The sequence below is a fragment of the Moschus berezovskii genome, chromosome 5, assembly GCF_049115385.1.
Source record: "Moschus berezovskii isolate FMDL1 chromosome 5, NW_MosBer_1.0, whole genome shotgun sequence".
In the NCBI taxonomy this organism is placed as follows: domain Eukaryota; kingdom Metazoa; phylum Chordata; class Mammalia; order Artiodactyla; family Moschidae; genus Moschus; species Moschus berezovskii.
This window is the reverse complement of record NC_142464.1, coordinates 13379845-13405502: the sequence shown is the minus strand read 5'-3', so window position 1 is coordinate 13405502 and position 25658 is coordinate 13379845. Positions and strand designations below refer to the sequence as shown.

The window sequence follows — 25658 nt, the reverse complement described above, 5'->3', positions numbered from 1 at the left end:
ATTTTAGAGCCAGAATGTTCTTTCTTTTCCCAAACTTATTTATTTTTAATTGGAGTGAAATTACTTCACAGTATTGTATTGGCCTCTGCCATACGTCCACCTGAATCAACCGTAGGCATTCCTCTTTCACTTCCCTCTCACCTCCCAGCCTTCCCAGCCCTCTTGGTTGTTACAGAGCTCCAGTCTGCATTCCCGGAGTCACACCGCAATTCCCCTTATCTGTTTTACCCATGGTAACGTCTATGCCTCCACGTTACTCCTCCATTCACTCCACCCTCTCCTTCCCCCTCCGCCTGTGTCCACAGGCTGTTTTCTATGTCTGCACCTCCACTGCTGCCCTGCAAACAGGTTCATCAGTACCATCTTTCTAGATTCCATATATATGCGTTACAATATACGATATTTGCTTTTTTTCTTTCTGACTGACTTCACTCTGTATAATAGAGAGCCAGAATGTTTTTGGTGATCATTTATTCTAACGTTATCATTTTACTGAGAAGGTACCAGGGCCAAAGTGACAATGCTGGACAAAAGTGTAATAAACCCTAATCTTATGAAGAACGTCAACTGTGATAGTCTGATTAGTGCTTTCAGCTATCGTACAGCTAGCTTTCATCCTGTCTTATGGGCAATAATAAGATTTTTCTTAATTTTTTTTTATATTCCATGATATTTCCTTGAAAATTGCCAGGACCATAAAACCTAATAACTTCTGCTCTAAAAAGCACCCATGTTTCTTTCTTATTATTTTTCAAAAGTTACTAAATTTTTCAAAGGTTACTAAGACTTGAAAAAGAATTGAAATTATAACAAAATATTTCATGAAGTTGCAGTTGTTTTCATTATGTTTTTAAAAAAACATTTTATAGTACTTTTTATATAATTACTGAGATTTTCTAAAAAGTAGAAACTGGTGTCTTAATTGTAGCATTTAATGAAATACATCCAAACTTTTATGAATTTTCAGTATATGTAATTAACCACAAATAGTTTGAACCTGTATTGCATCTTGTGAGAGTATATGGCTCAGGTGACGTCTCTGTGGCATTCGGTTTATATAATCTGTACAGGTTTATCCAAAGCTCAGGGAATAAAAGGAAACTCCTTGTTAGTCCAGTGCCTTTTGTATGCTAGGGTAGCGATCTCTACCCCCAGTTCAGTGGAGCCCTTCCCTTTTTCCATTTCTCCCTCGTCCTCATTCAGATTTGGGAGAAGAAAAGATAGGTTTTCTTAATTAGCAGACACCAATTCATCTGCCTCACAGGTTGCCACTTGTGCCAGTTGCCAGGATAAAAACTTGCTCATTTTAATGCTGCAGATTGAATGTTTAATATTCTCTTGTATTTTATTCTACTTTTCAGACTATATTTGCTGTGAGTCCTGATCAAGTGACACAAATGTGCTGCAATGGTGACATAAACTATTGACTGAAACTGGAAAAGTATCTGAAACACCATCTTTTCTTCTTTCATTTTTTATGGTGCTTCTGTTGGAACAGTCTGAGGGAAGTATATGCAACATGAGTTTTATCATGAAGCTGCACAGACACTTTCAAAGGACAGTGATTCTGCTTGCCACATTCTGTATGGTGAGCATTATTATTTCTGCTTACTACCTGTACAATGGCTACAAACAGGAAAATGAACTGTCTGAGATGGCTTTAGAAGTAGATTGTGGGGACTTGCAGCACCTCCCATACCGGCTGATGGAAGTGAAGCCAGCGAAGCTCTCTGATGCCTCGAGGACAGACACCACGGTCCTGGTGTTTGTGGAGAGCCAGTACTCATCACTTGGTCAAGACATCATTATGATTCTAGAATCCAGTAGATTCCAGTATCACATTGAAATTGCTCCTGGCAAAGGGGATCTTCCAGCACTTACAGAAAAATCTAGAGGCAAATATGTTCTCATTATTTATGAGAACATTGTAAAGTATATAAATATGGACACTTGGAATCGAAGTCTTTTAGATAAATACTGTGTTGAATATGGTGTGGGTGTCATTGGATTCCACAGAACTAGTGAGAAGAGCCTACAGAGCTTTCAGTTGAAAGGCTTCCCTTTTTCTGTATATGGAAACCTTGCAGTAAAAGATTGTTGTATTAATCCTCATTCTCCATTGCTTCACGTGACCAAATCTTCTAAGCTTGAAAAAGGTTCTTTACCTGGAACTGACTGGACTGTTTTCCAGATTAATCACTCAGCCTACCAACCAGTAATATTTGCCAAAGTAAAGACCCCAGAAAACCTGTCTCCTCCCATCGCTAAAGGTGCTTTTTATGCCACTATCATACATGACCTGGGGCTCCATGATGGAATTCAAAGAGTTCTCTTTGGCAACAATTTGAACTTTTGGTTGCACAAGCTTATCTTCATAGATGCTGTTTCCTTCTTGTCAGGGAAGAGGCTCACTTTGTCCTTGGACAGGTACATTCTCGTGGATATTGATGATATTTTTGTAGGAAAGGAAGGAACAAGAATGAACACCAATGATGTTAAGGTAAGGCTCTTTATCTCAAAGTATGGTTCATCTCTCAATAGGTTTGTCTAGGGCTAAGGGATTTCCTGGGACAGAGGATTTTTATTTTATTGGGAAATTCTTAGGCAAACTGGGATGAGTTGTCTACCCTCAGCTATTTTTGAGATACGGGGATATATCTCAGCCCTAGAACAGCTAAGTAGATAATCTATTTTTGTCTGAATAAGAAAAAAATGAAGAGTGTACTAAAGGATTGAGTGTGGCAGAGTCCTGAAATGCATTTCTATGTGTATTCAAAGCTACAGGATAGAAACCACTTTGTTTAATTACTTTCCAGAAACTGTCTCCTTCTGCAAACGATTATGAATCTGAGACGTTAGTCCATTTATATATGAAATCATGGTGAATTTGTTTTAATGAAAATAAATACTCCCACAAATTTTCAAGAATTAAAATCTCATAAGTAGCAAGTTCAGATGTTTTGGGAGTTAAATGTACAACTCATTTTCTCTTACTACTTTTTTTGAAACTCTGAAAATCAGCACTACGAAGTGTAGAGAGTTATGAATACACAAGCATACTTATTCATATATATACATAAGGATTTACATTAATTGTCAAAATTCATTGAACTTCTGGTTCATACATGAAACCTATCATGCTACATTTATATTGGATTAGATTTCTCATTATGTAAACTGCTGCCCTTAGATAGAAAACGATTATTTGAAGATAGTTGATTATCATTGTAAAGGTATTTTATTACATAATGTGACTGGCTGTTTAAGATTAATAGAATTTAAAATTAAAATGATCTACATTCATCTTAGTTTCACATTCAAAATGCCATTGGATTCTGTCTCTGTTATACTACATACTGATTTCACATAAAAGTGAAAGGAAAAATTTGATACATAATTTTTTATTCTATACAGTTTTGACCTTTTGGTAAAATACAGGTACTGAATCAGATGGAAAAAAGTCTTGAAACTGCGTTCTTTTCTCCAGACACTGAGCATCTGGCCAATAATAGTAATGTTCATCACACTACTTAACTGAGCTAAGGATACCACAAGGACTATTAAATGTTACCATAAGAGTGTGAAGACCGAAAAGAAAAAAAAACAAACTTTCATATTCTTGGTAATATTTTAGACTCTTCCTTTTAAGTCAGTATAAATTAATTAATAAAAAAGTTGTGCTTAAGTTTTCATTAGTCTTTTGAAATAGTCTTTGAAAGTATAGCTAAATTAAAACTGAGCTGGTAGTTTAAATATTTATTATATCCTTGAAAATTATAAACAATATATAATTCTTTCTAATTTTTCCATTCTAAAATATTACGATAAAAATATTTTAAGGCTTTATATCTGAAATATGTCTTTAAAACTGCCAAAATATGTTCTTATGTCATTCAAAAATAAGCTAGATAAATCTCCAAATTTTTATGAAACTCTACTATATTCTCTAAAATTATACAAAATACAAAATGCCTTTGGTGCTCCTAAGGTTAAGCCATTTTTAAATGGTATAAAAAACTAAAACTTTACTGAATAAATTCAGTAAGAATTTAACATTGTAAAATATTTTATGAATTGCTCACATTTAGATAGGAATATACTTTCTAACCAACCTAAAGACTTAAAAGAAAGTATGTTTTGAATTCTTTGATTTTGAACTACTTCTAAGTTGTATCTGTGATTGTGTCTCAAAACATTGGTCTAAACATAGTCATTCACCCATTCACTCATTTGCTCACTGATTTCCTCCACGTGGAGTTTTTTTGGTGATATGTAAATAGAGTGACAGTCGCTCAGTCGTGTCTGACTCCTTGCGACCCCATAGACTGTCCATGGAATTCTCCAGACCAGAATACGGAGTGGGTAGCCTTTCCCTTCTCCAGGGGATCTTCCCAACCCAGGGATCCAACCCAGGTCTCCTGTATTGCAGGCAGATTCTTTACCAGTTAAGCCACCAGGACAGCCCAAGAATACTGGAGTGGGTAGTCTATCCCTTCTCCAGGGGATCTTCCCGACCCAAGAATCAAACCAGGGTCTGCTGCATTGCAGGTGGATTCTTTACCAACTGAGCTATCAGGGAGACCCAGTATAAAAGTGAAAGTGAAATAGAATAATGGAATCATACACCTTGGTCTTATCCCGTTAGACAAGAGGGTAGAGAGAGTACAGCTGGAGAAGTTCAGAAAGCACACAGTTGAAAGAAGTGCTGAGCATCTTCCTGTTTAGCGCTTGGTATCACCGTATTACATGCCAGCCACGGAGTCAGGCACTGGGGACACAAAGACTAATAAAGCAGGGCTCCACCTTAGTCAGGATACCGCTGTCTTGTAGGGATGGGGTGGGAGTGCTGAATGCACAGGTAGCTTGCCATTTGGTGAGCACATAGTAAAGGCGCCCGTGTGGTTTATGTCAGCAATGTCGAGTGAAACACCCATACTGTGTACTGATACCAGAGCCATTCAGTCCTGCTAAGCAGGGCAGATTGAGAGGCAGATCTATAGCGACAGGATGATTTGAAAGGCCGTAGCGACGATATTCAGACAGGAGAAGGAGATTTCCTGAAACCAGGAAATGAGAATAAGAATGGAGAAGGAGTGACCAATTTAAGAACTCTATAGAAGGTAAAACTGAACAACTTAGTAACTGGGTCAATGGAGATGAAAGGAAATGTAACCAAGAATGACATTAAGACTTTTAGCATAGTTGAATAGAGTTTCCATATGGTTCAGCACTCCCTCTCCTGGGCATATACCTAGACAAAACTATAATTCAAAAAGATACATGTACATGCACCGCCGTGTTCATTGCAGTGCTGTTTACAAGAGCCAAGATATGAAAATAGCTTAAATGTCTGTCAACAGATTAATGAACAAAGATGTGGTATGTAAGGACAATGGAATATTATTCAGTCATTAAAAATAATGAAATAATGCCATTTGCAGCAACATGGATGGACCTAGAGATTATCATAATAAGAGAAGTCAGAAAGACAAATACTGTGCATCACTTATATGTGGAATCTAAAATACAACACAGATGAATATATCTATGAAATAGAAACAGGTTCACAGACATAGAGAACAGACCTGGGGAGGGTTGGGAGTTTGAGATTAGTAGATGCAAGCTATTAAATGTACAACGGATGGACTTCAAGGTGCTACTGTATAACACAGGGAACTACCTGCAATATCCTGGGATAAATCATATTGGAAAAATATGAAAATGAATATATGTACAACTGAGTCACTTTGCTATACAGTGGAAAACACAATATTGTAAATCAACTATACCTAAATAAAAATTTTTTTAAGTTAAAAGATTTCTAGCATAGTTGAATAACAGTTGATTATTCCAATGACAAAGAAAGAGGAGAGACCAAGAAGGGCACTGGAGGTCATGGTAAAAATTTCAGTTTTACTGAAGTGCATCTGGGGCATACAGGTATACAGCTGTTTAACAAGTAGTTGGCTCACTAGAGAAGTCCGGGTAGCAAGTGTAGTTTTTGAAGTTACTGTGCTGTGTAAGGGATGGTTTAAAGCAAGAAAGTATGTGAGATCAGCCAAGGAAAATGTTTATAGAGTGATAAGGAAAGATAAAAAGATCAAGTACAGAATCTTGAGGAAAATCATCTTTCAGAAAACAAGTGGAGAAAGATAATCCCATGAATAAGAGTCAAAAAAAACACAGAGATTTCAAAGTTATTGTGCTATACAAGCCTTGGGAGTAAAGGGCTTCAATGAGGATGTGAATAGCAATATAGAATCTATTATCAGGGTCCACTGAGGTAAGAACTGGCAAGTTTCCTTTGGCAAAAGACACAGGTCACTGGGGACTCTTATAAACATCCAGGGTAATAGAAGCACAGCTGAAGTAAATTCAGGAGTAAATTTAAGGTTTAAGATATGAAGAAAGAGAACATGGAGTGCTCAGTAAAGAAATTTTGATATAAAAGAGAGAGGAGAAATTAGCTGGAGTGAGGACTGGAGTTCTAGTGACCAGCCATCCTGGTTTGCTTAGACTAAGGGCATTCAAGGCTACAACTCAGTCCCAGGCATACTGGAATGATGAATCTCCCTAACTAACTAGGGTAAGGGAAGGATATTTTCCTAGGAAGAAAGATCCAAGAGCAGGTGGTCTAAGAAAAGGTCATGGATGCAGTGGTTGACAGTCCATAATTAACAGAAATATTTTCATCAAGCTCTTTTATTTAATTATTACCACTAAAATGAGATGGCTGGATGGCATCACCGACTCTGTGGACATGAGTTTGAGTGAACTCCGGGAGTTGGTGATGGACAGGGAGGCCTGGCGTGCTGTGATTCATGGGGTCGCGAAGAGTCGGACACGAATGAGCGACTGAACTGACTGACTGACTGACTAAAAAACAAGTATTATGTGGTCCCTATTTTATCTATTAGGAAAACTGAAAGGAATGTGAGGAAATTGAAGGTGACATACAATGATGTTTCTTGCAAAATTAGAAGGATGGTGCATATCACATAAATTTTAACAAGAATGCTAATCAATGCAAAAGTGCTTTTTTAGCTCACATGGAACAAAAAAACTGTTTCCTTATTTAAATGGGAGATAAGAATTAGCAATGCCGTGTCAGTGTTTACCTGCCTTGCTATTGAATATAAGCACATTTCAAAGAGCCTCAGAGCTAAGAAGAACTGTGACTTAGCACAAAGCACGACTCTTCCAGAGGAAGAGAACAAATAACAAATCTAAGGGGCTGTCTTCAGTAGTTACAGAGCTATGCCACAAGCCGTAGCCCTTAAAGAACCAATGCTAATGCTAAGTCACTTCAGTCGTGTCCGACTCTGTGTGACCCCATAGACGGAAGCCCACCAGGCTCCCCCGTCCCTGGGATTCTCCAGGCAAGAACACTGGAGTGGGTTGCCATTTCCTTCTCCACTTAAAGAACCAAAGAACATATTAAATAGTTTAGACATTACAATACGCTTCATAGAGGCAGTATTACTAGGTTCAGTAAAATTGAAGTCAGGATGTATGTGTGCGTGCGTGCATGCGTGCGTGCATGTATCTGTGTGTGTGCGTGTGTGTGTGTATGTGTGTGCATGTGTGTCTCTGTATGTGTGCACTCATGTGTGTGTGTGCGTGTGTGTGTCTGTGTGTAATTGATCTATATGGACAAGATATGTCTCAAATTTACCTTGGGCTAGTTTTGTGATGTTAGGAAATTCAAGTTCCTAGCGTTCTAAGATCTGTCCTCGAACTTCCTGAGACTAGTGGTTTTGGGGGAAAAAAGCTTTTTGGAGAAGGAAAGGGACATGTAAATAGATGCTTCTCCCATTAAAGTATTTTGAAGATCTACATGAAAGCCCAGCATGATGGAGTGAATACTATTTAAATTGTCCCCTAGAAGAATGACTTCACTCTTGGCCTAAGATTCATTATACCCTTAGACCACTTGGTGTAACGTTTTAGCCCTAAGGTAGATGGGAAGTGGAACGGGGGCGGCTCTGGTAACAGTAGTCTTAAGGGTTTTCCTGAACTCTGTGCATCTGTGCGCTCAGCAGGTAAAAGAGCCGCGCAGCACCCCCGTGGCTACGTCTCTCCCTCCTTCTCTTTCTGCAATAGGCACACACACTCTTTCCGATTTTGACAAACATCCGTGAGAGAATGAAGACCCAGCCCGGCCGTGTCCCCGGGCACGCTGAGCAGGGGCCTGAGCACGGGTGGAGGGGCTCAGCAACCCCCGCTTGTCCTCGCTACCGAACCCTTCCTTCTCTTTCCTCACGCTGCACTCTTCCTTAGTTTGGCTGTTTGTGGATTGCCCTTTACATTTTGTAAGTGGCCTCTTGGGAGGACAGTTCTTCAGTCTTTAATAAAATGCCGTGAGTGATTTTATCATCATTTTTCTTGCTAACGGAAGGTCCCAGACCGCTTAGGGCAAAGAAAGTGCTGCAAACAGAAGTAGGAAGCCATAAAGCTCTGAGAAGTCAGTGGTATCAGGCTCAGAGGACAGACCTGGCTGGCTCCTCAGTCGTGCAGGGGGGCTGACACCCTGGAGGCTGAAACTGGAAGCTTCAGTGAAGGGGAGCTTCATGCTGCCCGACTTCACCCAACAAGAACCTTCCCTGCCCCAGCTGAGGTCAAGCCAGAGGCTTCATAAAGTCTCTGAAAAAACCTAACACACCAGATGTTTGCAGGGAAAAGGCAACTGCTATCAGTGGTTCTGTCATAAGAAGAACTAGAAGGGCAACAAATTTCTCCAGATATTTCACTACTGACAGTGCTCTGGATGGATGTCAAGACCTGTACCAACCTTTTTTCCCCCCATAAACCCATATTTCTCTAAATTCTTTCCATTATCTCTGATGTTTCTTATCTTGTATTTGCTAATATCCACTTTAATTGCATTATGCTCTGGAAGCATGTGTTTGTTTGATACCAACACTTTCCATCTGCTAGAGTCACTTTATGACTGGATACAGTATTGCTTGTAAGAACATATATTGTACAATCGGGGTATATCTATTAGGTCATCTTTGTTGCCTGTGTTGTTCAGAGCTTCTATAGTCTTCCTGTTTTGATCTCTTTTTTTTTGGATGAAGGGGAAAGAATAAGTGTACTAACTGATGTTACCAAAGGTGGTGTGTTTAATTCTCTAACTCTGATAGTGGATTGTAAATATATCCCTGTTTTTCTGTCTGTTGTTACCTTACCTATTTTGAAGCTGTTATTTAAGTGTGTGGTTTATACATATTTATATATTAATTTAATATTTTATTATTCTATGGCTACCTTAATAATAGTAGAGCTACAATCAGCTTTTGAGGGGGCTTACTATTTTAAAATTTTACTTTATCTCATTTTTATATTTACTCCATCTTCTCTCTTTACATTATGAATCAGGTTTGAAAACAACTCTCTATGGAATTTTCCTATTTATCTACTATGTCAGCATTTGTCTTTTAATTGATATGGTCAGTCTACATACACTTAAATATGATTATCAATGTGTATAAAGGTAATTTCGGCTATCTTATTTTGTGCTTTATATTTGTCCCATTTGTTCTGTGTCTTCTTCTCTTTCTGTCTTTTTTTGCTTTTACTGTCTGCTGCTGCTGCTGCTCAGTCGCTTCAGTCGTGCCCGACTCTGTGCGACCCCATGGACTGCAGCCCACCAGGCTCCGCCGTCCCTGGGATTCTCCAGGCCAGAGTACTGGAGTGGGGCGCCACTGCCCTCTCCAGCTTTTACTGTCAGTTTCCTTCTGTTTTATACCCACTCTTGGTTTGTTATATATATATACACACGTAGTTTCCACTGTGGCTTCTCCAGAAATTTAAATGTGTGCTAATGTTAATATTCTCACACCTCAGTCAACAAGCACTGGCTACTTTGTCTCCAATCATGTCTGTTTTCCTTTGGCTGATGAGTCGTTCTTTTTTCTAAGTTTACTTTATGGAAGTGTGTGTGTATGCGTGCCAAGTTGCTCCAGTCATCTCTGACTCTTTGTGACGCTATGGTCTGTAGCCTGCCAGGTTGTCTGTTCACAGGATTCTGCAGGCAAGAATACTAGAGTGGGTTACTGTGCCCTCCCCCAGGGCATCTTCCTGACCCAGAGATCCAACCCGTGTCTCTTACGTCTCCTGCAATTGGCAGGCAGGTTCTTACCACTAGCACCACGTGAGAATCTGATTTACAATGTTGTGTTAATTTTTGATGTTTAGGAAAGTGATTCAGACATAGATAGATGTATCTATATGTATATGTTCTTTTCCATTATGGTTTGTTATAAGATATTAAATATAGTTCTCTGTGCTATACAGTAGGACCTTGTTGTTTATCCATCTTATATAAAATAGTTTGTATCTGCAAATCTCAGACTCCCAATCCTTCCCTCCCTGACCACTCTGATGAGTCATTCGTTATGGATGTTAAGTGCATTCACTTCAGTCACTCAGTCATGTCCAACCGACTTTTTGCGACCCCATGGACTGCATGCCAGGTCTCCCTCCATCACCAACTCCCAGAGTTCACTCAATCTCATGTCCATTGAGTCGATGATGCCATCCAGCCATCTCATCCTCTCTCATCCCCTTCTCCTCCCACCTTCAGTCTTTCCCAACATCAGGGTCTTTTCAAATGAGTCAGTTCTTCACATCATGTGGCCAAAGTACTAGAATTTCAGCTTCAACATCAGTTGAATATTCAGGACTGACTTCCTTTAGGATGGACTGGTGGGATCTCCTTGCAGTCCAAGGGACTCTCAAGAGTCTTTTCTAACACCACAGTTCAAAAGCATCAATTCTTCGGCACTCAGCTTTCTTCACAGTCCAACTCTCACATCCACACATGACTCCTGGAAAAACCATAGCCTTGACTAGACGGACGTTTGTTGGCAAAGGAATGTCTCTGCTTTTTAATATGCTGCCTAGGTTGGTCATAACTTTCCTTCCAAGGAGTAAGCATCTTTTAATTTCATGGCAGCAGTCACCATCTGCAGTGGTTTTGGAGTCCAAAAAATAAAGTTAACTGCATTGTGTCTGTTTAATCCCAGATATTAGACACTTTGCTTTTACTGTCATCATGATTTAATTAGATGGCCTACTCCTTTTCAACAGGTAAGCCAGAGTGATGTCATTAACATGCAACTCAGATTATGTCCTTCTGCCTAGAACCCTCCAGTGACTTCTAGTCTCAACCATGATAATTGCCAAAGTTCTTAGTCTCCTCTACCCTCTCTGTAACTCCCTGATCACATGTCCTTCTCCGCTCCTCTTCACTCTAATCCCCTCTATGGTCCTTGCTGTTCCAGCTCCCGCTTCAGGGTTTTACACTTGCTGTTCTTTCTGACTTATATGCTTTTCCCCAAATTGGTTCATAGCTCATTTGCTTGTCAGCTAAATTGGTTCTTCCTCACTTCTTTCAGGTCTCTAGTCAAATGTCACCTTCTCAGTGACATCTTCTCTGACTATTCTCTTTAAAATTACAACCCCCAAGCCTTCTCATCTTTTCCTGCTAATTTTTTCCCTGAAACTTGTGATCATCTATAATGGTTGAAACTGGCGCACACATGCCCACCATGTCAACTGTATACATCTCTTCCCAGCTTCAATAATATGGTCAGTAGTTTGGAATTTTGACATGAGGGTAGTCTTACCACAAAAATTGGTAAATGATACAAATTCATTCTTTTTTCTTTTCAAAGAGCTGGTCTTAAAGGTTTACAGCACAGATGAAAAGACTCTATGTGATTATTTATTTTTGTTGGTTTGTGACTTTGGCTACTAAAATGTAAACGCTGTGGGACAAGATTTTCTCTTCTGTCTGTTCACTGAGGTATCTCCAGCATCTGAAATTGTGCCTGCCTCCTTATATACCTGTTGAATGACTGAATCACATTCTTCCTGGAGCATGCCCTTTAGATGTACTTTTAGTAAGTATATTCATGGTAAACTCTCTCCGATTTTATGGTATGTAAATGTCTTTATTCACTCTTGTCTTTGAAAGATAGTTTTGCTGAATTTACAGAGCCTACTTGATGGTTTCTTCATGTATAACCATTGCTGCTCATATTTGGAAATATAGGGCTCCCTAGAAGTCACCTGAATGTTTGTGGTGGTAAGATGTATCAGAATCACCTTGCACCCTAATTGTTTTATAGTTGTTAAAAAAGTTAGGCAATTTGGAACTGCTGTTGTGAATGTTTATGAAATGTTTCTCTCCATTTCTTTTAGTTTGATAAAACACTTATTTCTAAATTTGATATAATGTGATTTATAATATACAGGAAAAGAATCATTCTCAATATTATTGTCAAGATCAAATAGCCATAGTGCTAGCAACTATGAAGACAATTATATGAAACAAATAATTTTCTGAAAATAATTTTTGGCAGTAACATGGGGAAATAAGAAAATAGCAAAGGGAAAAATTTTGGATCCAGAATCTACTTCTGCTTACATTTATTAAATTTGTTACATTGTGAAATAGAATATATCTCTATTATTATTAATATCAAGGAGACATTTGTTATACAATGACGTTCTAAAAGAATGAGTTCTAAATTATTTAAAGGAGACAAAATGCTATTTCTGAACACCACATGAATACATAAACAGAATATATGGTGACTGCTTACATTTTTAAACATATGATGTGGTGTATCCACCCCAAGCAGAATAAAGAGCAAGACAATCATAGGTGGTATGAAAGCTCAACTAGGCAATGAGAAACTTGACGAGCAGAGATGACAAGAGGAAAACTCTTTGTACAGATTTAGGTGTTAGATATATTCAGTCAACTTCAGAAAATCAAGATCTACTCCATCAAAGTGCTATGATAAGGATTTCAAGGGGTACATTGATGAATAATGAAACACAATTCTTTATAAAGGAAGAGAAGAAAAAAGGAAAAAATTTTACTGGGTTCTTCCTTCTTTGGATTGATTTTTCAAATATTGCATAATTCTTAGGAATAAATCAAAACATAAATGGATCTTTTTTTTTATTTCTCTGCTGATGGCTTACAGGTCCATAAAAGATGCAACTATTTTATAATACTATGTTTTGGGGTACTTAGTTAAGTTCAGTTGCTCAGTCGTGTCCAACTCTTTGCAACTCCATGGGCTGCAGCATGCCAGGCCTCCCTGTCCATCACCAACTCCCAGAGTTTACTCAAACTCATGTCCGTTGAGTCAGTGATGCCAACCAGCCATCTCATCCTCTGTCGTCCCCTTCTCCCACCTTCAGTCTTTCCCAGCATTAGGGTCTTTTCAAATGAGTCAGCTATTCACATCAAGTGGCCAAAGTATTAGAATTTCAGCTTCAGCATCAGTCCTTCCAATGAATATTCAGGACTGATTTCCCCCCGGGATGGACTGGTTGGATCTCCTTGAAATCCAAGGGACTCTCAAGAGTCTTCACCAACACCATAGTTCAAAAGCATCAATTCTTTGATCCTCAGCTTTCTTTATAGTCCAACTCTCACATCCATACATGACTTCTGGAAAAACCATAGACTTGACTAGACGGACCTTTGTTGACAAAGTAACATCTATGCTGTCGAGACTGGTCATAAATTTTCTCCCAAGGAGTAAGTGTCTTTTAATTTCATGGCTGCAGTGATTTTGGAGGCCCAAAAAAATAAAGTCTGCCACCGTTTCCACAGTTTATCCATCTATTTGTCATGAAATGATGGGACTGGATGCCATGATCTTTGTTTTCTGAATGTTGAGCTTTAAGCCAACTTTTCACTATCTTCTTTCACTTTCATCAAGAGGCATTTTAGTCCCTCTTCCCTTTCTGCCATAACGGTGGTGTCATCTGCATATCTGAGGTTATTGATATTTCTCCCGGCAATCTTGATTCCAGCCTGTGCTTCATCCAGCCCAGCATTTCTCATGATGTACTCTGCATATAAGTTAAAATAAGCATGGTGACAATATACAGCCTTGATGTACTTCTTTTCCTATTTGGAAACAGTCTGTTGTTCCATGTCCAGTTCTGACTACTGCTTCCTGACCTGCATACAGATTTCTCAAGAGGTAGATCAGGTGGTTTGGTATTCCCATCTCTTTCAGAATTTTCCACAGTTTATTGTGATCCACACAGTCAAAGGCTTTGGCATAGTCAATAAAGAAGAAATAGATGTTTTTCTGGAACTTCCTTGCTTTTTCAATGATCCAGCAGATGTTGGCAAATTGATCTCTCATTCCTCTGCCTTTTCTAAATCCAGCTTGAACATCTAGAATTTCACAGTTCATGTACTGTTGAAGCCTGGCTTGGAGAATTTTGAGCATTACTTTGCTAGCGTGTGAGATGAGTGCAATTGTGCAATAGTTTAAGCATTCTTTGGCATTGCCTTTCTTAGGGATTGGAATGAAAAGTGACCTTTTCCAGTCCTGTGGCCACTGCTGAGTTTTCCAAATTTGCTGGCATATTGAGGAAAAGTAGGAAGTCAAGAAACACCTGGAGTAACAGGCAAATTTGGCCTTGGAGTACAGAATGAAGCAGGACAGGCTAATAGAGTTTTGCCAAGAGAACGCACTGGTCATAGCAAACACCCTCTTCCAACAACACAAGAGAAGACTCTACACATGGACTTCACCAGACGGTCAACACCAAAGTCAGATTGATTATGTTCTTTGCAGCCAAAGATGGAGAAGCTCTATACAGTCAGCAAAAACAAGACCAGGAGCTGACTGTGGCTCAGATCATGAACTCCTTATTGCCAAATTCAGACTTAAATTGAAGAAAGTAGGGAAAACTACTAAGCCATTCAAGTGTGATCTAAATCAAATCCCTAATGATTATACAGTGGAAGTGAGAAATAGATTTAAGGGACTAGATCTGATAAACAGAGTGCCTGATGAACTATGGACGGAGGTTCATGACATTGTACAGGAGACAGTGATCAAGACCATCCCCAAGAAAAAGAAATGCAAAAAAGCAAACTGGTTGTCTGAGGAGGCCTTACAAATAGCTGTGAAAAGAAGAGACGTGAAAGGCAAAGGAGAAAAGGAAAGATATACCCATTTGAATGCAGAGTTCCAAAGAATAGCAAGGAGAGTTAAGAAAGCCTTTCCCAGTATCAGTGCAAAGAAATAGAGGAAAACAATAGAATGGGAAAGACTAGAGATCTCTTCAAGAAAATTAGAGATACCAAGGGAACATGTCATGCAAAGATGGGCTCGATAAAGGACAGAAATGGTATGGGGGTACTTAACTACTCCCCAAATAGGTAACACACAGTACATACATTGTTTTGTGTTTTATATTTATTATCATTTAATTCTCATTAAAAATCCTATAAAGCAATGACTATAAGTACATCAATTAATATGAAGAAACTGAGGTTCACGGACTAACTAAGATTAACTTGCCTAAAATCTTTCAACCATCAAGAGGCAGTCCTGGGATACAAAATGCAGCTTTACCTGCTCCACAAGCTCAGCTTTCCTGCCACATGCTGGTCCCCAGTTTCCTCCTAAGGAAGCAATGGGGTGTCCATATCAAATCCTTCCTACCAAACTCTATAGCAAATTAGATCTAAGACAGAGTCTATTACAGTTTGATGGGTCATATCTGAAGCTCTGCCCTGGATTTAATTTTAAGTTTGGAACAATTAGTTACTTCTTGAAATGCCTTGGACTCAAGTAACTGCAATGATTTGGCCAGGGCAGATTTTACTTGAAGATTTGAGTTAAGTTCACCTGCCTATGCACCACAGTTCTTCTTTCTAGGGACTTTGCCTGCAGTTCTGGTTACTGTTACCACTTTAACAGTTTTGATTAAATTAGGATTGACATAATGACAGATACTTTTGGTGCTAGCTCAATTAAAGAACAGAAATTGCCTGATAATTTAACTTTTTCTCTCTATATACACTCAGATATAATAGTTTCTATGATGTTTTAATGTGCTTTATACAGGCACTCCTAATATTTTTTTAAGCACACAAATTTTTTCAAATGAAGTAAAAGCTGGTATGTTGTCTCTTGGCCTTTGGGAAGAATGAATTAATAGCTAAAGCACGTTTTGTATTCTTAACTTTTATGGACTGTTTATGCATAATGGTGGAGAAAGAAATGGCACCCCACTCCAGTATTCTTGCCTGGAGCATCCTGTCGACAGAGGAGCCTGGTGGGCTGCTGTCCTGGGGTCACACAGAGTCGGACATGACTGAAATGACTTAGCATGCATGCATGCATTGAAGAAGGAAATGGCAACCCACTCCAGTGTTCTTTCCTGGAGAATCCCAGGGACCTGGGAGCCTGGTGGGCTGCCATCTATCGGGTCGCACAGAGTCGGACACGACTGAAGCGACTTAGCAGCAGCAGCAGCAGTATGCATAGTGTAACTATAGACTCATACTAAATAAGTCTTAAAATCACAATATGAAAATAAAATACATTATAAGATCTACTTGACATTTATGGACTGTTTATAAACAGACCAAGGAAATATGCCAACTAGTTTCATTAAACTTCTAAGTGGACTAAAAACTTTAAAGTATTAAAATTTACATATTGGAATTTTACTTTAAAAGATTAAGTGCTTTTTCATTTTCATATTAATAATTTGAATGATTATAAATAATAATTGCTATTAATTATACCAATTGTTATAAAAGCTATGTGTTTTCTTTTGTGGCTGTAACAAATTACAACAACTTGGTGGCTTAAAACAACCCAGACTATCATTTAACAGTTCCGGAGCCGCGAGTTCCACACGGGTCTCACTGGGTTAAGCTCCAGGTCTCGTCAGCCCTGTGTTCTTATTCCCTCACCTTGTCTGTCTTCCAGAGTCTATCCACATTCCTTTGCTTGTGTTCCCTTCCTTCATTTCCAAAGCTAGCAAAAGTAGGTCTCTCTGCCTTTCTTTCATAGTCACATCTCCTTCTGATTAAAACCAGGAAGGTTTTCCACTTTTTAAGGACTCATGTGATCAGAATGGTGCACCTGCACAATCCCTATCTCAGGGTCCTTAACTTAATCACACCTGCCAGATCCTCTTGCCGTATAATAAGTTACCACATTCACAGCTGTCAGGGCTTGTGCATGTGCACGTTAAGTCGCCTCAGTCGTGTCCAGCTCTTTGTGACCCCATGTCCGCCAGGCTCCTCTGTCCGTGGGATTCTCCAGGCAAGAATACTGCAGTGGGTTGCCATGCCCTCCTCCAGGGGATCTTCCCAGCCCAGGGATTGAACCTGCGTCTCTTATGTCTCCTGCACTGGCAGGCAGATTCTTCACCACTCGCGCCCCTGGGAAGCCCTTATGTCTCAGGGCTTAGGACGTGTTTACCTTGGGGAGAGAAGGGGAAGAAGGAGACGTTATTCTGCCACAAATTATGCTCTTTCTGTAATCATGTCTGCAATTCTTATGGCTGCTCGATCCCCAGAAAGACTTTATTACTCTTCTCATTGGGAAATGAAACTTTTATGCCATACCTATGATCAAATAATTGATTTAGCCTTCTGAGTCAGTAGTAATTAATTAGGGAAAATTAAATTTTTCTGCTCATAAACTTTTCCTATCCCTTACACTCTACAAGTTAACACCAGCAAGCAAGTAACCCTTTATTCTCTTGGGCAGTTTAAGAAATTTAGCCTCCAAAGATTTCTCAGTAGAAGTAGATGCATGGCTATCACCAGTTTACTACTTCAGTAGTTTCTAAAGCCGTTTTTTCTAAAAGTGCAGGTATTATGAGATCGACTAAAAAACAATTTAATAAAAAACCAGTTTATTAGGACTAATTACCATAAAGTTACTTAAGCACTGATCAACAGTTTTATTACATGCTTTTTCTCTTTCCATTTTATCTTTTTTGACTATCTTGTGTTCCTGCACCCACCTCAGTCCTTATTTTAGCACTTTACCCTCTTTAGAAGCCATCCTCTAATTACCCCAATCCAAAAACAACAGCGGAGTTCTATTCCATCTGCTTTTCCCTTCTCTCCTCCTCTCCCTTGCCTTGATTCCCTGGTGTTTGGATTTGTACAGCAGTGCCTCATTTTCTCCCCCTTTAGATTTACATATTTATTTTTACGTAACTTACTGTCTCTATTTTTCTCTCTGAACTATATATACTGAGTAGAATCAGCTCTCCAAAAAAAGAAAAAAACTGCATGTAGAAATTGAGCCAGCTGGTTACGGCATTGAACAATAATCTATGTGGGGAAAAAAAGCTCTTCACTATTCTGTTCTTTGTCCTGGATTAAATAATCTGTATACATCAGAACAACATATAACAGCCTTTCCTTGTTCAAAAACCCTAAGAAACAAGGTATTTGAGTCCACACAGAAAGACAACTTACTTGATACTTTTAGTAAGTGAATTGAGTGGTTCTGAAAATAAACCATTCATGGATTAGAGTTGCTGTCATCAGAACATCTTGTATCCTGCCACAGTTGGATTTCTGATCTACTACTGAATAATACCTTCAAGAGGTTTTGTGTTTAACAAAATTCTTAACTAAAAAATTATCTGACAATATTTTCAAGAGAAAGAAGGCATTGTAATGAAGGCTCATTTTAACTACAGTGTATTTGCTTTGACAAAAAAATAGTTGAGGTTTATATTCAAAATATTTTGCATAATTTGCTAATCTGCTTTAGAAATGTAAGAAGCATTTGAAGAGAATAAAGAGAGAAGAAAAAACACTTTCCCAGGCTTTGACACTTCTTAACTGATACAGGAGCATTGCCATTGGTCTGACTGAGGGGCAAATGAATAATTGAAGAGGAAAGCTGTATTTTTCATTCTTGTTAATTGCAGAATTAGACCTCCAAAATTACTGTCACTTGCAACCTCACAAGAACTAATGAGTGCTCAATCGCCATTCTCAGTGAAGAACCAGTATCTCGTTACATTCAAAAAGTTCTGTTTCCCTGGATGGGATCAATCTCTAATGGATGCCAGTGACAGAAGGCTGTTCATCAACCCTTCAGGATAATTCAGAGCTTTAGCAGAGGCTCTGTACTTGGCAATTAATACAATGTCAGTGTAACATCTTCAAGAGAAAGGGCAGCCTAGGATGGTGATTCACTGGACATCTTCCTTTTAAGCCATCACGTTCTCACACTGACTCTCTATTATAATTGAATGCCTTAAAGGAGCAAAGTCATTACTGAACTTAAGTTCCCCCTTTAAGTCCCTGCATAAGACGTAGTCAGCAGTTTATAGCTATATTTTATTGTTGATGAGCCTAAAACAGAGATACTTTCAAAGTCACCAGTGATGAATCAACTTGTAACTTGTAAATTAACAAAAAGCAGGGTGCTATACACTTTTTTTAAGAAACAATCCAAGAATTTTCCCCTAATTTCATCTTGACAATCTTTCACTCAGAGATGTCTGTGTATTTAGTCACTTATCAAAATGAAACTATTTGCATGAGTTTCCAAATCAGAAGTGGCAAAATAATCATTTAAAATGCTTGTTTAAACTGCAGCTTTCCCAGTCCAACACTCACATATTTTTCCTTCATAGATCTAGGGAGAGCAAAGGAATCTATGTTTCATATGTTCACTTAGATGATTCTACGTAGATGGCAAATGTGCAAGTTTGCAGAAATACTGGTTTAAATAAAGTGCATTCAGTATTACTACAGGATACAAAGACATGGGTCCTATTACTTTTCTCTGTAGAAAAATGTTAACTTTTGCATAAAAATAGTTAATTCTACATATTTAAGCACTTATGTAATGGAAGCAGGTCATAACAGAATTAATAGCTTTGCAACTGATTTCAACCTAACGCTCAAAGAGTTCTTATTTTGAGCCATACAGCAAGACTGTTCGACAATACTTTAGCCAATGTGTATACATGTGAAGTTTCTTATGGATATAGATAGAGCAGATTTTACATGAAGGCACAGGAGGTGATTCCAGCAAATTGATAGCTTAGTATGGCCTAGTAAGATGACAATGGATAATTTTAACATAGTAAATGAATGAGAGGTACGTTGCTTCTGTGATCTTTCAGGAAGGATTATGGAGGCAAAGAGGGCCATGAGCAAGAGGTTTATAAAAACTAGGATGAGAGGTGGTATCGGGTGGGGAGGGAAGAAACGGGAGGGACAAAGGACCAAAGAAAGGAAGCAGGTGGGGAGACAGAAGAGTGAGTGTGTTCTCTGTGGTTCAAGCCTAAGTGAATGTGCTCATAATACAAAAATCAAAGAAGTCACAAAGGTTTGGGCTGAAAATTATGGGTGGGCTAGAGGTACCCCACCAGATGATTTTGAAAATCATTCAAAAGGGGAATAATTTTTGAATGAGGAAAAAAATTTTATCTTCAGTTCAGTTCAGTCGCTCAGTCGTGTCCGACTCTCCGCGACCCCATGAATCACAGCATGCCAGGCCTCCCTGTCCATCACCAACTCCCGGAGTACACTCAAACCCATGTCCACAGAGTCGGTGATGCCATCCAGCCATCTCATTCTCCGTCGTCCCCTTCTCCTCCCGCCCCCAACCTTTCCCAGCATCAGAGTCTTTTCCAGTGAGTCAACTCGTCGCATGAGGTGGCCAAAGTATTGCAGTTTCAGCTTTAGCATCAGTCCCTCCAATGAACATCCAGGATTGATCTCCTTTAGAATGGACTGGTTGGATCTCCTTGCAGTATAAGGGACTCTCTAGAGTCTTCTCCAACACCACTGTTCAAAAGCATCGATTCTTCGGCGATCAGCCTTCTTCACAGTCCAACTCTCACATCCATACATGACCACGGGAAAAACCATTGCCTTGACTAGACGGACCTTGGTTGGAAAAGTAATGTCTCTGCTTTTCAATATACTATCAAGATTGGTCATAACTTTCCTCCCAAGGAGCAAGCGTTTGTCTCTAAAAAGCTACAGTTACAGTGGGCTATGCTTGTTTGTTCACTTTGTCTAAAACAAAAATAAATTTTGTTTTCAAATATATAGGTAATACATGTACTTTGTAATAAAAGCAATTAAACAATGTGGAAAACTATAAAAAGAAAAGACAGGGAAAAAAATTTCCCCTAATTCCCACCAGAGACTGAATTCAGTCATTCTTTAATGTTTAAAAATCCAAAAGGTAAAAAAATTTTTAAATTTTATCTTTATTTAGTTGTGAGAGCAAATTACCGTGGTCACATATGTTTACATCTTCCTGCAATGCGGGAGACCTGGGTTCGATCCCTGGGTTGGGAAGATACCCTGGAGAAGGAAAAGGCTACCCAGTCGAGTATTCTGGCCTGGAGAATTGCATGGACTGTATAGTCCATGGGTCACAAAGCGTAGGACAGTACTGGGCGACTTTCACTTCACTTCTCACTTTCATATGTTTATTGCCCATCTGTATTTCTCTTTGGGGAATTGCCTTTTGTCTATTTTTCCATTACAGTGCTTTTGTTATTGATCTGTGGGATGCTATCTCTTTGCAAAGAAAAAGATATCAGTGATGATCTCTCCCTTTTCTCCCCAGTCTAACATATCGTAAATTACTTTCATTCATTCATGTAATTAAAGGTAGGACTTACTTTCCTTATTTTTATAGATCTCGCCAACTAGTTATCATTTTTCCTTATATTTCACATTCCATAAATAGAATACTATGTTTTCCACTTGGTAAGGGCTTCCCTGGTAGCTCAGTCAGTAAAGAATCTGCCTCAATGCAGAAGACCTAGATTCCATGCAAGAGTCAGACATGACCTAGCGACTGTGTGGTATATAAATTACATATATGCATCATCCAAGAAAACCTCATGAAAATTCTCACAAATTAAACTGAGACTTTCATTAGTATCAGGAAGACAAAGCTCAAGGAGCCTCTTTCAAAAGGTATCAAGTCTCAGCACCTCACGCTACTCCTGCAACGACAAGCTCACTGACGTGTATGCAACCACTCAGAGCCTCGTTCTTCCCACCCATGTAAGGATGATAATGAAAATAACTGCACCAGCTTTGTCAGATAGCCTTTTTGAGGGTGTGGTAAACCTATAATGTGAAAGAAATTTATAAATTGTAAATCATTATCTCTGGGTTTGTTTTATTCTCTGAGATGAGAGCGTTAGATTTAAGCATTGCCAAGACTTCTGCTAGATAACTATGTGAGATTTTTTTAAAACATTACTATGGGAAGCCTATCATGGACTGATTGGAACAGAATAATTATGTGGTGAAGTAGGATAAGCAGAGGGCCTTCCAAGGTGGTGTTAGTGGTAAAGAATCCACCTGCTGATGCAGGAGATATTAGAAACACAGGTTCAATCCCTGGGTTGGGAAGATCCCCTAGAGAAGGAAATGGCAACCCACTGCAGTGTTCTTGCCTGGAAGATTCCATGGACAGAGGAGCCTGACAGGCTACAGTCCATGCAGTTCCAAAGAATTTAGTTCAGTTCAGTTCAGCCACTCAGTTGTGTCTGACTCTTTGCAACCCCATGGACTGCAGCACACAAGGATTCCCTGTCCATCATCAACTCCCGGAGTTTACTCAGACTCGTGTCCATCGAGCCAGTGATGCCATCCAACCATCTCATCCTCTGTCATCCCCTTCTCCTCCCGCCCTCAATCTTTCCCAGCATCAGGGTCTTTTCAAATGAGTCAGTTCTTCACATCAGGTGGCCAAAGTATTGGAGTTTCAGCTTCAGCATCAGTCCTTCCAATGACTATTCAGGACTGATTTCCTTTAGGATGGACTGGTGGGATCTCCTTGCAGTCCAAGGGACTCTCAAAAGTCTTTTCCAACACCACAGTTCAAAAGCATCAATTCTTCGGCGCTCAGCTTTCTTTATAGTCCAATTATAGTCCACAAGGAGAGTTCTGATTTGGGAGAAACTAGATAAAAAAAATCTTCTCTGGTGTGATATTTGACTTGAGACTGAAAAAGAGGGGTGAATACAAAGTCCTAGGGTAAGAAAGTCCCATGCAGAAAGATGTTATGGAACCAGCTGCATGGGGTCAGAAATGGAAGAGAAGGAGAAAAGGAAGGGAGAAAGGGAGGCTAGTGAGAGTGGAGCCCAGTGGCCATGAAGGAGCCTGCAGTGAGGTTAGTTCAGGAAGGCAGCCCCTTGCCTTTCTCCTCAAGAGGAATTTGGATTTTATTCTAATTTCAGGGAGCAACCATTGGAGATCTTTGGCATGGCAGTAATAGGGTCAAATTTAGTTTTATAAAAAAATCATACTGGCTGTCACATGTAGAGTTGAGTGTAGAAAAACAAAGGCGAGAACCCAGATAGGTGACCTTTGCTGGCCAGGCGGTTGGGATCTAGTTTGGAGATATTAATCAGTCTGTCGATGGACCTTATGTAGGGAACTTCAAGAAAGGGTGAAATCAAGGCTCAATCCTAAGATGTTTGTCCTGACAGTGGTATGTACCCTGAGTTGGAGACCATGGAGGGAAAAGGAGTATCCTGCACTGGCTGGAGAAGCATGCAATGTGGTCACAGGCTAAGCTGGACTCTCATCTTCATCAGCTACTAGCTTTGGCCAATTTATTAGCCTCTGTGCTTCAGTTTCCTTTTGGGTAAAATTAGACCCATCATATACCTATCTCATAGGTATACCCTAAGGATTAAATAATTAGTACAAGGGCTTCCCTGGTGGCTCAGAGGTTAAAGCGTCTGCCTCCAATGCGGGAGACCCGGGTTCGATCCCTGGGTCGGGAAGATCCCCTGGAGAAGGAAATGGTAACCCACTCCAGTATTCTTGCCTGGAGAATGCCATGGATGGAGAAGCCTGGTAGGCTACAGTCCACGGGGTCGCATAGAGTCGGACACGACTGAGCGACGGAACGGAACGGAAAGTACTTAGGGCAGTGCCTATCTTATGGTGTTAAAAGACCCTGATGCTGGGAAAGATTGAGGGCAAGAGGAGAAGGGAGCAACAGAGGATGAGATGGTTGTATGGCATCACTGATTCAATGGCCATGAGTTTGAGCTAGTTCTGAGAGACAGTGAAGGACAGGGAAGCCTAGTATGCTGCAGTTCATGGGGTCAGAAAGAGCTGGATACGACTTAGCAGCCGAACACCACCACAAGGGAGAAAAATCAAGAGTTCTTTCAGACTTGTTTTTAGCATTTTTTTATATGTCCAAGTAGAGATGTGCAGGCAGCTGAGCATGCAAGCTTAGAGTTTAGGGAGAAGTCATGTGGAAAGATATAAATCGAGAATACATTAACATATTGATGGCATTTCAAGTCCTGGCACTGGATGACATCACCTGGGGGAAGACAGTAGAGAAAAGAATAAAACAGGACCGGCCCTGCGGTGCTTTACCATTAAGGTCAAGGCTCAGATACACTTAGATGTCAGAGAGATGGCGGAGAGCCTGAAAGAATTCTTTATCTCATTTGTTATTTTTAGATACATCTTTTTCCTAAATTAATTCATAAAAGTTTCACTTGAAGTTCTGGATCACAAACTGTCCTTCATTTCATATTTCACATATATACTTTTCCATCAGATCCTCACAGTCAAATTATGTAGCATCTTTTTTTTCATGTTCTTTTCTGTCCCTAATATACAGAGTAATACACATGGGCTCTCTCAGTAAACGCCCATTGGCTATCAGGATATTTAAAGAATGATAATGAATAATTTATCTTTTCCATGTTACCATATGAATGACTAGTTACTGAAGACATGAATTATTTTTCTCTGAGGAAGAACATCAGTTGAAAGTGTTTTATTGAAAAAAAAATACATATGACCATTTTGGAAAAAAACAAACAGGTTCTAGGAAGGTAAATTTATGTGTCGGCCTAGATTCTTCTCTCTCTCTAATTGTACAAGGAAGAGATTTAAAGTGTAAAGATAATGAGGTTCTGGACTAAAGCAAATTTGTGCTCAAATCTCAGATCTATGCAAGTGGTGAGACCTGAACAAGTGACTCAACCAGTCTGAACCCCAGTCTCCTTGTCTTTAAAGTAGGGGTGATGATAATACCTACATCATAAAGTCTGAAGAAGTCTAAATGATATTGTACTTTGCACACTCACATGTTGATTTCCCTTTTCTCTCTTACAAATTATAGTGCCATATATATATTTAAAAAAAAAAACCTTATGGAAAGTTTTTTGCACTTATGCATTCATTATACATACAAAATTCAGTTTATTTTTTTAATTATGTATGCAAATTATAGATTGTATATTATCTGCAGATATAAAAGTACATTGAGTTATAAAAATGTACTGTTTAGTTTTACATAAATAAATTTACTCATTTTTAAATTAAAATGTATATGACAAGATCTTTCATATGTAACAGGTGAGACTTGTTACACATATAGTAATTTGTGATGTTTTGGTCTTTTGTTCTTTTCCGTTATAGGCTACCACAAAACCCTGAGCATAGCCCCCTGTGCTACACAGCAGGCCCCTGCTGCTTACCCACCCATGTACAGCATTAAGCATATGCCAAACCCAAACTCCCAAACCAGCTCTCCCTCCTTCCACTGTACCCTTTGATAACTACAAGCCTGCCCTCCATATCTGTGAGTCCATTTCTGTTTTGTAAATAAATTCATTTGTACCATCTTTTTAGATTCCACATATAAATGATATCACATGATATTTGTCTTTTGCCGTCTGATTTTCTTAGTATGATAATCTCTAGGTCCAACCATGTTGCTGCAAATGGCATTATTTCATTCTTTTTCATGGCTAATATTAATACTACATCTTCTTCATCCACTCATCCATCAATGGATATTTAGGTT

At 39.2% G+C, this 25658-nt stretch overlaps 1 protein-coding gene across 2 annotated transcripts in view; it reads left to right on the top strand.

The window, feature by feature from the left end:
* The window catches only part of LOC129562086 (bifunctional heparan sulfate N-deacetylase/N-sulfotransferase 3), a 189265-nt gene that overhangs the window by 10972 nt on the left and 152635 nt on the right, over window positions 1–25658 (top strand). For both annotated transcript variants that reach the window (XM_055435036.2, XM_088836150.1), the window contains exon 2: window positions 1362–2500. In XM_055435036.2, coding sequence (XP_055291011.1) covers window positions 1478–2500 — 1023 coding nt within the window. In that variant the 5' untranslated portion in view covers window positions 1362–1477. The remainder of the gene's footprint in view (window positions 1–1361; window positions 2501–25658) is intronic.